Source organism: Taudactylus pleione, unplaced genomic scaffold (assembly GCF_031769625.1).
Source record: "Taudactylus pleione unplaced genomic scaffold, aTauple2 ptg000758l, whole genome shotgun sequence".
In the NCBI taxonomy this organism is placed as follows: domain Eukaryota; kingdom Metazoa; phylum Chordata; class Amphibia; order Anura; family Myobatrachidae; genus Taudactylus; species Taudactylus pleione.
Window position 1 is genome coordinate 579,833 of NW_028285160.1, and position 15,918 is coordinate 595,750.

The window sequence follows — 15,918 nt, forward strand, 5'->3', positions numbered from 1 at the left end:
TTTTTGGTCCCATCAAAATTGGGGTACACGAAAATGGGTACTAGCATATTTTTAAGTCCCTAAACACATTTTAAAAAAATCGGCAAAAAATGCACCTGCCGGCGGCTATTAGAAAAACCCTGACTTCCTTCAGAGGTTCCCTGGAATATTTCCCGAAAATTCCCATTGTGTTGCACCTGTAAAAAAAAGTGTTAAAAATGTTAAAAAAAAAATGTCATAGGGCCCCCCCCCCCCCTCCCCCCCAAAAGCTATACCAGCCAGTCCTAGCTTCTAAAAATACGAGGAACAAAATGTAGGGTTCCACCGTATTTTAGAAACCAACACCAGGCTGCAGTGACCAGTCTTGAATTTAAATATAGGGGAAAAAAAAAGATGTGGGGATCCCCCTATATTTAAGACCAGCACCAGACCCAACCGACTGGGGTGTAATGCCACAGCCCGGAGACCCAATCACCGGGGCTCCAGGTCCAAAGCATTAGCATCCCAAGTCGGTCAGTGCAAGTCTGTGATCTTGGAGGAGTTGGGGACCCCCCCAAAGAGGGGTGTCCCCCCTCCCAAGCACCACAGGCTTATGCTGAAGCCCGGGGCTCTTCCCCATACCCCTGGAGTGGTGGGTATGGGGGTACTGGGGGGGGGGGGCAAATAATGTAAAACTTGTAGTTCCACTGTAAAATACAAGTGCCAGCATGCCTGCCATCTTGCACTTGTGGAACAAGTGTCAGCAGACATACGGCACCTGCAACATCACTAAAATAAATAGTTAAATAAAGACAAAACACACACACACCGTGATTAGTATAACTTTATTACACACACCTACACATTCACACATACTTATCTATACCAGATGTTTCTGTCCCCTTGTCCAGTAGAAAATCCTTAATGAATGGCCCTGCAAAAAAAAAAAAAAACATACACTCCTATATCCTGGCGCTGGTCTCCGCAGTGATCCATGAACTTGGCAAAACAAAAAAACCTGTTCACGATCCATGTACTCAGGATCTGTATGTGTGTTACCACACATACAGATCCCTCCCGAATGCCGGCTGACGGGACGTGAAAGCTCCGTGCAATCAGCGGCCGCGCTGACTGTAGACCTGCCGCTGATTCGCTCCGGCTACTGACAGTTCCCATTTGCCTTAAGCAGCTGCAATGAAAAAAACACCTGGGGCATACTTGGGGACCCCCCCCCCCCAGTGTCAAGCCCAGTGTCCCCCCATTTATTTTTTTTGCCCCCAAATTCAAGTGATTTTTTGGGGTGTCCTTTTAAGTGTTTTTTTTTTTTTTTTTTAAATTGACACCGTTTACCCTTGGGGGACTGTCTGAAGTCTGCACGGGAGTTCCCGCAACGTTGCACCCTTAAACCCCAATTCTGCACTTTTTTCCGCCTGCGATACTTTTCGCCTATTACATTGCATTGACTTTCCACCTAGGCGGAAAGTCTTCCAAATTGAATACGGAGTAAAAGCCAAACAGGCGAAAATGACGTCATCGGCGAAAAGTTTTAGCCAAAAACGGACACTTCACCTCAAATTGAATACGGCCCTTAGAAGCACCCCTTTTAAATAAAATAATAGTCCATCAAATATACAATACTGCTTGATAATGGACACTGGGACTGACCTGCACTACACGTGCTGTGTGCAGTTTTTCATTACAGTGCTCTGATTGCTTCTCCATTAAAAAATGGAGGTGTAAATAAGTCTGAATGCATAGAATGAGACGTGAAGAACAAAATGTAAGTCCTTTTGGCTGAGTGAAAATGGTAGTGCGACCTTAAAGGTGTGCTGAGTATCTATGAACATCCCTTATCTAATTTCAATTGACCTGCAAAAGGAAATTTCATTCCAGCATTGCCTTCAATGATTTTGCACAAGAGAGGTTTTATGCTTTATAACTGGCTCCTGTGAGTAGCACAGTATATAAATATTGGACACTACGCTTTTCTAAATTGTTACTACATCAAATGATCATGATACAATTCTATTATACTCCGTTACAATCATAGGACACTCCTTTAGGCATTGCATGATAAATAGAGTTCAACTACTACTCTGTATAATAACTGATAATTAAACTTTGTATCAAGCAACCGAGAACAATTAAGAGCACACATTTTTAGGAACAAATTTTAAAAGTTTTGGGAGTCAAGGTGAAATTACAAATCTGGTATTTACCTGTCAAAAAGGACTGCGGGTTAAAAAATCCAGAGAGCCAGACCACCGCTGGTAGTACCAGATCTTGTGTCCACATATCCAGTTCCCGGCACCGCAAGAGAAGATCATTCATCCTGTTAAATTAGTGCATGTTACTAATAAGCTTGTTACGATATAATTGGGAAAGTGCTGTTCTATTCCTCTTACAATCAGTGGTAAAGCAGACTTTTAAGTAGCTTGTAGGAAAAAATACTAACCAATGCCCCAGGCCAAACGTGGATGGATAAGCCAGCTTTGTCCAGGAGTCGGGAACACTGTCATAGTATAGAGAAAGCTGCAGTGCTTCCATGTCTGAGGAAATGGTCAGCTCTCCCTATAGGGACAATATGATTCATGTGTCAGGGAGTTTCAGATTAGGCAATAAGCTTCCTGCAAAAGCTTCTTTACCTTCAGTCCTAGGTCCAGCTCTTTCAGCGATCTTCGGATCTCTCTCATGAGGACGTTCATCCTCTCACATTCCTGGAAACAGACCAGGATGTACGGACTTCTTTCTGCTGTCTTCTGCATAATCTCCTGCAGATTATATTCTTCTGGCAGTCTCTCAAAAATGTCATCAAGGGTATTCTTAACCTTTAATGAGGTGAAGGAGCAGTGGCTGAAAATATTTACTAGTAGTCTTCAAAATATCCAACCGTTCGCGCCAACCATTGTTTAGAAACACACTTAGGAGCATATTCAATTACCCGCGGGACTTCTCCCGCGAGTAATTGAGGGGTGAAAGTCCCGCGGTGCGGGGTTAAGCTATTCAATAGAATAGCTTTTTCCCCGCGTCAAAAAACAGGACTTCCACACGAGAACACAGTTTCCGCGAGAACTGCGGAATCAGTGTGTTATTCTTGCTCGCGCAAGGCCGAATAGGGCGGCCTCACGCTGATTTTACCTTGCACCTACATGAGGTGAGAGGTATAATCAAACAGCGGGGACTCGCGGACACCCGCGCGTGGAATCCCCGCTAAATGAATCCCGTCCAGCGCGCTAATTGAATATGCCCCTTAAATGGAAAACTAAATGCGCATATAATTTTTGCTCTATTGTGCCTAGCACAAGGGAATGTGTATATTAGACACTGCTTTATATGATGCCTCAGTGAGGGCAATGAGCAAACACATTTTCACAGTGGTCCTAGACACATGGTGGAACTCGGACTGCCTGCTCCCCTGAACTATGGGAGAGACGTCATGACGTCTCTCCTATAGTGCCCACTGCGGAAGCCGGAGCTTAGGAGTGAACTCCAGCCTCCGGCTGCTGCTGTAGGGAAGGAGCCGGGCGCCCACTGGTAGCAAAATCTCAGCAGGCACCTGGCTACTCCCTGCAGCGCAGGGATGACTGCATTTTCAACTCTCTGGACATGGCCAAGCTTTCAGTTCTATTATGGTTAGGTCTAGAACAAGATGCTGTACAGGACCTCTGACGTCACAACCACGCGACCAAAGGGGAGAATCAAGGTACAGAACGGGGGCCAAAGGTGTCCCTTTGCAGGCTCACTTCGCTAGCCACGCTTAAGGCACGGTGGCTTGCCACAGGTTTATCTTTCCCCTCTTTGCCCACGTGGATAGTAACACTGGTAGCTGACCGGCCCTGCCGTAGCGGTCATGTGGTTGTGACGTCAGAGGTTCTTCAACTTGGATCTAGCAACAACCGTAATTACTGAATCTCTATTTCTGTTTAGAGCGGGACACTAACCTCTACCTCTAAAGACTACTGACTAGGAAGGGATATAGGACAAAAAAAAATCAATCTATCTCCAAATGTTATAAAATGCATCTAAAGATGGGTACACACGTAAAGATTTTCTGTCCAACCATCTAACTAGTTGATTGGCTGGAATGAAAATCTGGTAAGGTATGAAGGCAAATGACAATCGGCAATTTACTCCCAAACTCCGGAAAATGGACAAAAAACAGGATTTTGGTACTTACCGATAAATCCCTTTCTCCGATTCCACAGGGGACACTGGAGTTCAAGACAGTGGGGTATAGACGGTGGTAGAGTAGAGCCTGGCACTTTAAATAATTTAGAAGTGTGACTGGCTCCTCCCCCTCTATGCCCCATCAGCCCCAGTTTAAGAACTGAGCCCGAGAGGAGACGGAGGACAACAGGAAAACGAGAAGGAGAAGACCACAGAACGGAACAATACCGACTGAAGGAGAACAGAGGAAACCACTGCAGGGAACACATGCAGTCACACAACTATATAAAGACCCACAACAGGCAGGTACGCCGCGCCGGGCGGGCGTCCAGTGTCCCCTGTGGAATCGGAGAAAGGGATTTATCGGTAAGTACCAAAATCCTGTTTTCTCCTTCATCCACTAGGGGACACTGGAGTTCAAGACAGTGGGGACGTCCCAAAGCCAACCTCCCGGGTGGGAAGCGCGGAGAACATGCCGACCCTTCGGCCAACCGAACAGGGACCGCATAGAACCGGAGGTTCAACGGAAGGCAAGAGCTGAGAATCAAGTGTCGTGAGCCAGGAGACAACCAGAACTCCGTGCGGAACAGACACAGAATACCACAACGTACAGTAATCGAATGGAATAAGCGGCTAGCGAGAAAACACCCTCAGATGAGAAGCATCAGAACACTGTAAACTCAGCTGAAAACAGACCAAGCCAGACTGTTGGGAGCAGAGAACTCCTACCCGAATCCATAGGAGAAGGGCAGTAACCCGAGAAGAAACCTTGAGGAAACCGTACCAGATTCGGAAACAGGAAGCTGCCACATTTTGCAGATAGCAGAATACCAGCACTGCTGGACATAACTCATATAGATAGAAGTATAACGATACCAATCTACAAAAACAGAGTCCACAGACTCCTCACAAAGAGTATAAGGTAAAAGTCAAGGCCGCACAGTCGCCCTGAACCCTTCTGAAAGTCCAACTACTACAAAGTTGTTAACCAGCGGAAGGATGAGACCATAGAAATCTCCAACGAGTGGAGATCACCCTGAGCATGAGGCCGAGGCGGCTTCGAGAAGATTGAGATTACAATACCTTCCAGAGGGTCAGACCGCAGTACAACCCATTCTGAGAACAGGAATAAACCAGCAACTGAAACCCTGACGCTAAAGAGAAAACAACGGACAACTTCCAACATGATGGAAGTGCATAGGTAGTAGTAACTGCTGGCCTGAACATAGCATGAAAACAACCAGGAAGATACCAGTCAGGTACCTGTCAGTATGATCAAAATATCAACAGCTACTGAACAGGAAACCCACCAGGCCCCCTGAGTGGAACATAGTGACTGTCACACTTCTATGTAAAGATGTGCAGTAGCCCAGAGATGTGCTTTGGTCCATAACGCCAACAGATTCTAGTAGAATTGGTTCTCAATGTTGTAACTATGCACCCACACTCCAGGAAAATTCTAAAGTGTAGAGCCAACTGATTAAAAGAGCGGATGGCTGCTAGGAGGCAGTAAGGGAGAAGAACTCTATGTATGTCAGTTTACATGAAATAGGAGCCTCTACCGAGGCATTAGTGGGTAAGCTCTCACCTGTGAGCGACCAGAAGCCCTTTGGCCCGAAATGTAGAATGTCACTGACCTGTTGTATCGCAAAGCAACCCGCTACATTAGGAATAGAGAGTAGCTTCAGTGGGCTAAGACCAATGCCCTACAGCACGTACTTCAGTCTGGAGATGTGCAGTAGAAAATACTGTGGAAACTAGCAGAATGTTAGTGGAGACAAGAAGGTCGTAAAACAGGACTCTATACCTGAGCCTGTTCCATTAGAGACGTGTATCTGAAGATTATACTTATACCCCAAAAACGTTCTGCTAGTTTAAGTATCCTTACATAAATATTTACAATGTGTATTATGCCCACAAATCTAATATAACCCAGGTCTGTCCCTGCCTAAATCGGTAGGTGGCCCTAGGCCTTCAAGATATGAATTGTACCTAAGGGCCCTTTAGACTCATTCTATTGAGATATACGACAATAATATGGAGTACCAGAATCGATACTGAGAAGGGTACCTGTACTTAGACATAGAACTCGTTAGTTATCCCAAGCAAAGAAGGGAGATAGCAGTAGTGATAACCCCAGTAGGGTTAAACAGAAAACAGGTTTTCTACTTCAGGGTCCATAGGGGGTCCACAGGGTTGACCTTGGGGTATAGCTGGATCTGGATCCACGGGCACCACGCAGTTAAAGCTTTGCTGCTCCCAGGATGCACTTGGGTCCGTCCTCCTCTATACCCCGCCCCGGCCACAGGCACCTCTGTTTTAGTTGGTGCCCGGCCGGAGTCGGGTCACCCTGTCGCAGTGGGGCTGCAGGAGCAGCCCCTAAGCTTTATTTTAAAAGAGAAATTTTTTATTTTTTTCTACTTTTTTTACACTGTTAGAGCGGCAGCATCAGACTGTCCTTTAGGACGTCCACGCTGCCGCTCCTTCTCCCCGCTGGCGCCGCGACGCCAGTACAGCTCTGGGGATCGCGGCGGGACCCCAGAGCCTGTACTAGCCGGGCTCTGGGGACTCCCTTGACTGCTGCCGGACGCGACGGGGATCAGGTAAGCCGCGGGTCGCCGCGTGCGGCGGGCCGCGGATACTTCAATGCAGTCAGGAGCCTCCGGTCTCTGGGGACAGACCGGAGGCGCTAGCGGCGGCGGCGGGCTCCCCCTCAATTGAGGAATACCCCGCGTGTACGCTAGACCACCAGGGTATCAGACTGGTAGCGGGACCGGCAACCCGGGGGTTAATTGCTAGCCAGGGGAGGCAGCCTTCCCTGTCTAGCGGCTCCTCCCCTCAGCTCAGCGCGCCTTTCAACTAGGAGTCTGGCGTCGCTGAGCTGCTCTTATCTCTCGGCCACTCCTCCTCTGAGGTCTCCGGCGGCCATCTTTACTGGCACATCGCAGACTCCCAGGCGGTATCAAGTGGACCGGTCCCCCTGTGTACCTCTCCCCTGCAAAAGGACAGTGTACACAGCGCTATAGCCCTCCCAGACACTGAATCTGGGCGGTTGATTGTAGCGGAAGGTGCAGTGAGTACTAACTTTTCTGCATTGTATGTGACTATTGCTAGTGCTGCCTGTCTGTGACTTATTCTCCTTACTGTCAGCTTATAACTATCCCTTTCCTTCTCCTACGGCCCGGCAGGTGTGTGGGGGAAGGGCGTTTTTCTGAGACCCTCACTTATATAAAACACGTATTTGTGGGGTCAGTCACATACTGTTGTGTGCTACACAGTACCATATCTGGGCTGTTGTGTCGCATACTGGTGAGTGTGCGGGTGTTAAAACCGTAATTCCTCTGGTGATACCTATTTCTTGTGATTTACGGTATCATGTCTGATGAGGAGACTGAGCGCTCTGTGGCTCCTGTGCTATTTTCCTGCAGACGTTGTGCTGCTGGAGTTGATGGGGAGGACTTATCTCAGGATGGTCTGTGCGGGCGGTGCCAGCTGGTACCGGGCCCCTCCAACCCCCCTGTATCACAGGACCCTCCTTGGGCGATGTTTTCACAGGTGCTGGCGTCTATTGCGGACCGGTTATCGGTCCCATCAGCGGTCCCTTCTAGGGCGTTACCGCAGCCCACCATCCCCCATTCCCCGAGGGTTCCACAAATGTTGCGGTCTTCCCCCGGGGCCCAGACTGTGGGTCCTTACTCGGGACTGCCTGTGTATGTGCAGTCTTCCCCAGGGACGCGTCAGTCTGTAGTGCCTTTGCAGAGTTTTGCTCCGACGGCTCCTCCGCCTTGGGTGGATGTTCTATCCAGCTCCGTACAGAGTCTGGCGGCTTCATCCTCGGCGTTTCAGTCCATGTTGCAAGGTGATGTGCCACCAAGGGTGTCTAAACGTCCGGTTGTGAGTTCACTAGCTGCGCAGTTGTCGGACTCGGAAGTGTCCTCAGATGATGGAGAAATCCATGAGGACTCTGACTCTTATGTCATGGGGCAGGAGGTGGAAGCTAAGTCCTCCATTAATGTTCCAGCCTTAGTTAGGGCGGTGCGGGCTATCCTACATGTTGAGGATGATGCGCCGGCTCCTAGGTCGAAGTTTCCTAATTTTAAAAAGGCCAAGGTGACCTCAACTGTGTTCCCCCTGTCTGATCAATTATCGGATCATATGGCGGCGGCCTGGCAATTACCTAGTAAGAGGTTCCATCCACAGAAGAGGTTGGCGGCGAACTATCCTTTTCCTGAAGCTCATTGCAGGAAATGGGAAACTCCGCCGGCGGTGGATTCCCACGTTACCCGCTTGATCAAAAGCGCGACGCTGCCATTGCCGTCTATCTCCTCTTTGAAGGATCCCACGGACAGGAAGGTGGAGACTTGTTTAAAGTCCATTTATTCTCTTTCCGGGGCGGTGGCTCGCCCGTCCATGGCTATCTCCTGGGTGGCTAAAGCCATTGAGGCATGGGCCAATGCCTTGGAGGATACCTTTCCTGATGAGGCTCCGGATATCCAGAGAGCGTTAGTGGGACAGATGCGGGATGCAGCTTCCTATATTGGGGAAGCGTCTTTGGATGCCAGCCTGCTCACTTCTAGGGTGTCGGCTGCAGCGGTGTCTGCTCGGCGCTCCCTGTGGCTGAGGTCCTGGAGGGCTGATGCAGATTCAAAAAAGGGTCTGGAGGCCTTGCCTTTTAATGGTGATTTACTATTTGGTCCGGATTTGGACAGAATAGTGGATACTTTGGCTAAGTCCAAGTCGGCTTTTCTCCCTTCGGCCTCTGCGCCGGCTAAAGTGAGGAGCTCTGCCTTTCGGTCCTTTCGGGTTCAGGGTAAGGCCAAGGGCCAGTCCTTCCCGAGACATTCGGCGACCAAGGCCGCACCCAAGCCCAAGAAGCAGGCATGGAGTGCTCGGCGCCCTTCTTCCAAGCAGGAGGATAAGCCTGCTGCCTGATGGGACGGGCCTCTCTCTGGGGGACCCCAGAGTGGGAGGCCGACTTCTCCAATTCGCCCAGTGTTGGCACAATACCACCACGGATGCCTGGGTTCGAGAAGTAGTCTCTCATTGGTACGCCCTGTCTTTTCGGTTCAGGCCGCCCCACCAGTTTTTCTGTACGAGTCCTTCTCTGGACAAGACCAGAGCTGGTCAGATTCAGGTAGCTATAGAATCCTTGCTACAAGCAGGGGTCATTGTTCCCGTTCCGCAGTCTCAGCGCGGGACGGGGTACTATTCTACTCTGTTTCTGGTACAGAAACCCAATGGTTCTCATTGCCCTATCCTGAATTTGAAGTCTCTGAACAGATACCTCAGAGTTCCCAGGTTCAGGATGGAAACGTTACGTTCCATCATTCTGGCGATGGAACCCGGGGATTATATGGTCTCCCTCGATATCCAGGACGCCTATCTCCATGTGCCCATAGCACCGGCACATCAGCGGTATCTGAGGTTTGCTATCCTGAACCATCACTACCAATTTCGGGCGTTGCCTTTTGGCCTTTCCACGGCTCCGAGGGTGTTCACCAAGGTGATGGCGGTTATGGCTGCCCACCTTCGGGGTCAGGGTCTACGTCTGTTGCCGTACCTGGACGATCTTCTGCTGCTGGCGAGCTCCCCGGAGGTGCTTCTTCGACATCTCCACCTGACCATTGCTTGTCTTCAAGCACACGGGTGGTTGATAAACTGGAAGAAGTCCTCCCTGATTCCATCACAGCGGATGGCTCATTTGGGAGCCCTGCTGGATTCTCGTCAGCAGCGGATTTTCCTGACTCCAGAGAAGGTCTCCTCCCTGCAGCTGCGGATACACAGTTGCCTGAGCAGTTGCCGCCTGTCGGTCCATTCAGCTATGAGAGTTCTGGGGTCCATGGTGTCGACATTCGACATGGTGGAATTTGCCCAGTTCCATTCCCGGCCCCTGCAGGGGCTGATTCTATCGGAATGGAACGGGTTACCTCACCGGATCCGCTCTCAGATGCTGGTGTTGTCCGCGGAGGTTCGGCAGTCTTTGGCTTGGTGGCTTCAGACGGCGCATCTGGTCGAGGGGCGCCCCTTTTGGATCCCGGACTGGGTCCTGCTCACGACGGATGCCAGTCTTCGGGGTTGGGGGGCAGTGACCGGCTCATTATCGCTTCAGGGTCGTTGGTCCGCGGAAGAAGCACTTCTCCCCATCAACATCCTGGAACTGCGGGCTGTGTACAGGGCCCTGCAGTCGTCCGGCCCCGCTCTTCACGGAAGGGCGGTTCAGGTGCAGTCCGACAACGCCACCACGGTGGCGTACATCAACCACCAAGGGGGAACTCGCAGTCGGGCAGCAATGTCGGAGGTGTCTCGCATTCTTGCTTGGGCGGAGTGTCACGTTCCAGCGATCTCGGCAGTCTTCATTCCCGGAGTCCTCAATTGGGAGGCGGACTTCCTCAGCCGTCACGATGTGCATCCCGGGGAATGGTCGCTTCACCCAGAGGTGTTTCAGCTACTCGTGGACAGGTGGGGGCTGCCGGAGCTGGACTTGATGGCCTCCCGTCACAATCACAAGTTGCCCGTTTACGGGTCAAGGACAAGAGACGCAGGCGCCTGTCTGGTAGATGCTCTGTCGGTGAAATGGACGTTTCACCTGGCGTATCTGTTTCCTCCGATATCCTTACTTCCTCGGGTTCTGCGGAAATTCAAGCAGGACGGCGGCACGCTCGTGCTGGTGGCTCCGGCGTGGCCCAGACGTCCTTGGTACTCCGATCTGAGGTGCCTCTCCATCGACGCTCCGTACCTTCTTCCTCAGCGTCGAGACCTGTTGTCTCAGGGGCCCTGCCTTTACCCGGATCTGGGTCGGCTGTCTTTGACGGCGTGGCTCTTGAGACAGCCGTCTTGAGGTCTAGGGGTTTCTCCAGTTCAGTGATTGGTACCATGCTTAGGGCACGCAAGCCTGCTTCCGCGCGGATTTACCACAGGGTGTGGCGCACTTATTTTCAGTGGTGTGAATCCAGAAACTATGATCCGCAGGTGTTCCGGGTTTCCAGAATCTTGGAATTTCTTCAATCGGGTTTGGACCTCGGCTTACGCCTGGCCTCTCTGAAGGTTCATGTGTCTGCTTTGTCCGTGTGGTTTCAGCGACGGATTGCTACACTGCCAGATGTTTACACAAGGTGTTCTCAGGATCCAGCCTCCCTTCGTGCCTCCGGTGGCTCCGTGGGACTTGACGGTGGTACTGAGGGTCTTGCAGGGTCCTCCTTTTGAGCAGCTTGAGTCGGTGGAGCTCAAGTGGCTGACGTTTAAGACCATTTTTCTCCTGGCAATTGCTTCGGCCAGGAGGGTTTCAGAATTGGGGGCGCTTTCCTGTCGCCCTCCTTTTCTGATTTTTCACCAGGACAGGGCAGTGCTCCGCACGCGTCCTGAGTTTTTGCCCAAAGTGGTTTCAAAGTTCCACATTAATCAGGAACTTGTTGTGCCAGCTTTTCAGTCACCTGATCTTTCTGCTGGTGAGGCTTCCTTGGATGTGGTCCGGGCACTTAGAATCTATGTGGACCGGACTGCTTCGGTTAGGAAGTCGGATTCTTTGTTTGTCCTCTTCGGTTTTCACAAGAGGGGTTGGCCTGCCAACAAGCAAACGTTAGCCCGTTGGCTTCGTTCAGTTATTTGTGAGGCTTATGCGCAGGAGGGTTTACCTGTGCCAGCCTCTGTTAAGGCTCATTCTACTCGTTCTGTGGGTCCCTCTTGGGCTGCTAGACGTGGCGCCTCCGCTGTTCAGCTGTGTAAGGCGGCTACTTGGTCTTCAATTCAGACGTTTTTGAGGTTTTATGCGTTTGACACCTTCGCCTCTCAGGATGCATCCTTTGGGCGCCGGGTACTCCTTTCAGCACAGGAGCGTCCCCGCCCTTAGTTGAACTGCTTTGGGACATCCCCAAGGTCAACCCTGTGGACCCCCTATGGACCCTGAAGTAGAAAACAAGAGATATGGTAAGAACTTACCTTTGTTATCTCTGTTTCTACGAAGTCCATAGGGTCCACAGGGCGCCCGCCCTGACGCACCTGGCTTCAAATGGGCTGTGTGGCTGGTCACCGGTTTTCCGTCTCCCATTTCTGTGAGTATGGTTTCTTGTGTGTTCCAGTCTTCCTTCTCTCTGTTTAGTCTCCTCCTCCGGCCTTAGCTGCATACCAACTGAGGTGCCTGTGGCCGGGGCGGGGTATAGAGGAGGACGGACCCAAGTGCATCCTGGGAGCAGCAAAGCTTTAACTGCGTGGTGCCCGTGGATCCAGATCCAGCTATACCCCAAGGTCAACCCTGTGGACCCTATGGACTTCGCAGAAACAGAGATAACAAAGGTAAGTTCTTACCATATCTCTTGTTTTTGTTTCCCAATTATTAGGAAATATACATACAAGGAATGGGCGTCTTACAAGTTTGCTACCAAGTGCATCACTGTAATGATAATAGGTCCCCCGAAACGGGGCGCCATAGATATAGACTAACATGAACCGAGCTATATAAGTATATATCCTTATATACATGTGACATGTCTAGGGTCCATACTAGAAGCAATGCCTTAGGGAATTGTGACTATCACTATGTAAGCTGCAGCACATGACTTAGATTATAGAGCCACCATATAATATGTATGGATATAGCCTACAGCTTCTGGTAATCCCTGGCGGCTTCCCATGCGTGGTATTATAGGTAACCTAATGCTTGTGGAAGTATAGGCCTCCTACACATATACATGTATATACACACAACCCAATCCCCCGGGAGAGATCGTGTTAAGCGGAGTTATTGTACCATCTACCGCATCAGGAGTCCAGCCTCCAATCGCAGCCTTCTATCAATATGCTAGGTATCAGACATAAAACTGATAAGAACAGATCCTACCCCTGCTCTTATGGTAAGGATAAGAAGCGATATCCACATATGTATATGCATACCTACATACAAATTTAGTAGGTGACAATAATATTGTAAAATTAGAACATGAGCAAAAATTAAAGCCATGGAAGGAACTGAGCCCAAGGATAAAATTCACTCCAGCATGTATATGTTCTACTGCAGGGCTAGTATAAAATACAATATACATATTACATATATATACACACACACACATATACATACCATACACGTGGCTTACCCCCACGCAGGGGGACTGCTCATGTACCGCGTGTGGCCGTCACTCTGCTACTGCGCAGGGGCAGGATATGTTAGCTGCGTGCTGTCCCAGACTGGTTTCAATCCTGGGACCCTTCTGTTACAGGTGTACTCGCCTTAGCAGGTGAGCCATTTTAGCGCCAGATTAACCCATTTTTCGAAGTGGGAATCAAAAAGACCACCTCAGTGCTGTGAGGCAGCAATGCCACGTTACTAACCTCTTCCTATATGTGCTGCCGAAGGGAACACATGAGAAATAAATAGATGCACATATGCATACCTTCTAAGGTAAGCACAGAAAGCTGGTGAAAGGTTTTAAGACCAGCCTATAATGTAGTATATGTAGTAATGTAGTATATGTGCTGCCACATATATGCATGGGAAGATACTGCCCCTCTTTAAGGCGAGCCCATGTGAGGCATAAGCCTGGGGATGGGACGCCAAAATGTGCTAACCCTGGGTGAAGGGTATGCTATAACCATAAGTTCTGGCAGCAGCACCAGAACAGTAGAGCTAGTACACCATGAGGCTATGATACTTCACAGGCTAAGATACCAAGCCATTAGATTAAGCTAGGCGCCCTTTGTTATAGAACGAAGGGAAGCCTGCCAAGCGGCGCTGCATTGGCGGGACTGTCTCGTCAACCCCTCGCTTCTAGCTGTGATGCATCGACTGAACTGGCCTCTTTCAGAACCACCTAACGTGGTGTTATGGTGCAAAATGGAATTGGGCTAGTTCCCATACAGCTAGCAACCAGCTATCCACTGTAGCTAGCACTAAACTCCCGTCATACAAGGACAGGGCGTCCCCTACCTTTTGCGCTGAAGCACACCCAGTGTGGTAGGCGTAAGAGACCTTGTAATAAAAGCTTAAAATATAATTATATGGGAAAGGCTGGAGACAGCCTGATGTGCGACCGGCTCTCTCGGGCACATTCTAAAAACTGGGGCTGATGGGGCATAGAGGGGGAGGAGCCAGTCACACTTCTAAATTATTTAAAGTGCCAGGCTCTACTCTACCACCGTCTATACCCCACTGTCTTGAACTCCAGTGTCCCCTAGTCGATGAAGGAGAAACTGTTTGATAAATGTTTGAACTAAACAATTTGTTCAAACTTGTCTGAACGTCCATTTTCATCTGTTTTCTGGCATTTAGGAGCAAATTGCTGATCATCAGTTACTCCCATACGTTACCAGATTTTCATTCCAACCAATCAACTAGTTGGATGGTTGGACAGAAAATCTTTACGTTTGTACCCAGCTTTAGAAACATCTCCAGGGTATGTTACAAAAGACACTGTTTAAACCAGGGGTAGCCAACCTTGGTCCTCGAGAGCTACTAACAGTTCACATTTTCCAGACCACCTAGCTGGCGCACAGGTGCAGTAAATTATTCGCTAGCATTTGAAAAGATCCACAGGTGGAGCTAATTATTTAACTTCTGATTCTGTGAGAAGACCTGGAAAACATGCACTGTTGGTAGCTCTTGTGGACCAGGGTTGATTACCCCTGGCCTAACCCTTAAGTCAGGAGCTAGGCCCTCTCTCCTCCTTTGTCTGTATTCGTTCTGGTTTATGGGCATGTGTAACTCTGACTGTCCGGCGCTGCAGAGTTTTGTGGGGTCTTACAAGTAAATGATAATAAGATCATCTCCCACAACTATGGAGCTTTTGTGAGAAGAAGCCAATAGTCTTGTAGAGGCAACGCTATCTGTAGATGGCTTACCTGTTGGGCAGGAGCTATGGAAAGTTATGCTTTCTAAAGCTTGTCGCATATGTGCACATCCCAACCCCATAGAATTCTATGGTGACTACAGACCTTTTAGTACATATGGCGATCCCTATGTATTGCGGTAAACCTCCCGTCCCCAGTCTCACATCAATCAAACTTTTCATCTTAATTAAACCCCATTAAAGCAGCAACCACATATTCTTACTATTACTTACCATAATCTTTACCCCCTCATATACCTGTTGTAGATATTTTATGTTTCTCTCCTGTTCTGAACAGGAAGCATCAACAGCTGCCTGTGGGGTAGGTCCTGCTGAGGCTGTTAATCTGCCAGTGAGGAGAAAGAGGAGCCATGCAACAGAGCACAGCCCCTGGGAGGAGGTAACTGAATGCTGGCCTGGCCTCTCCTCCCTGCTCTCAGTGCATGATCACCCAATGCACATGCCCCGCATGACCCACCACCCCTAGACGCACCTCTGGGGCCATAGCCCAGTGTATGGGGGCTGTGTCAAAATCTGATTTGAATAATATTTTTAATATTTGTTCAGTCCCCACAACTGGTGCTTCTGCTCTCTGTAGGTGCCAGCTAGACATACACTGTTCTACAATATGCTCAAATGCTAGCAACTCCTACCTTTTCTTCTGGAGACAGTGCTGACCCCTCACCAATCAGCATATCTTTAGGTTGCATTTCTAGGATAGTCTTGAAAAGGTTATCAGATGTCACTGTTAGGAATTCTATCTCGGCATTTGGGTGCAGTCCATACAACACAGGATTTTCCGCAGGCAGCATCTTATCAATATATTCATGGTATCCAGTGTAATCCAGATCTGGTGGTGCTACAAAGCCAGGAGCTAGTGACAGCTCTCCATCAAGCTTAAAGAAAGAAGCAGATTGACAGCTGCATTAAATATTTGAAAAAAAAAATTTGCAATGGGCTAAATTCTAATGCTGGACAT

At 49.4% G+C, this 15,918-nt stretch overlaps 1 protein-coding gene across 1 annotated transcript in view; it reads right to left on the minus strand.

The window, feature by feature from the left end:
* DNAH11 (dynein axonemal heavy chain 11) overlaps nt 1-15,918 on the minus strand; it is a 361,565-nt gene that overhangs the window by 2,592 nt on the left and 343,055 nt on the right. Inside the window, exons 77-80 of the mRNA XM_088457375.1 lie at nt 15,593-15,835; nt 2,604-2,786; nt 2,414-2,529; nt 2,178-2,290 (exon numbers count right to left, since the gene is read on the minus strand). Coding sequence (XP_088313501.1) covers nt 2,178-2,290; nt 2,414-2,529; nt 2,604-2,786; nt 15,593-15,835 — 655 coding nt within the window. The remainder of the gene's footprint in view (nt 1-2,177; nt 2,291-2,413; nt 2,530-2,603; nt 2,787-15,592; nt 15,836-15,918) is intronic.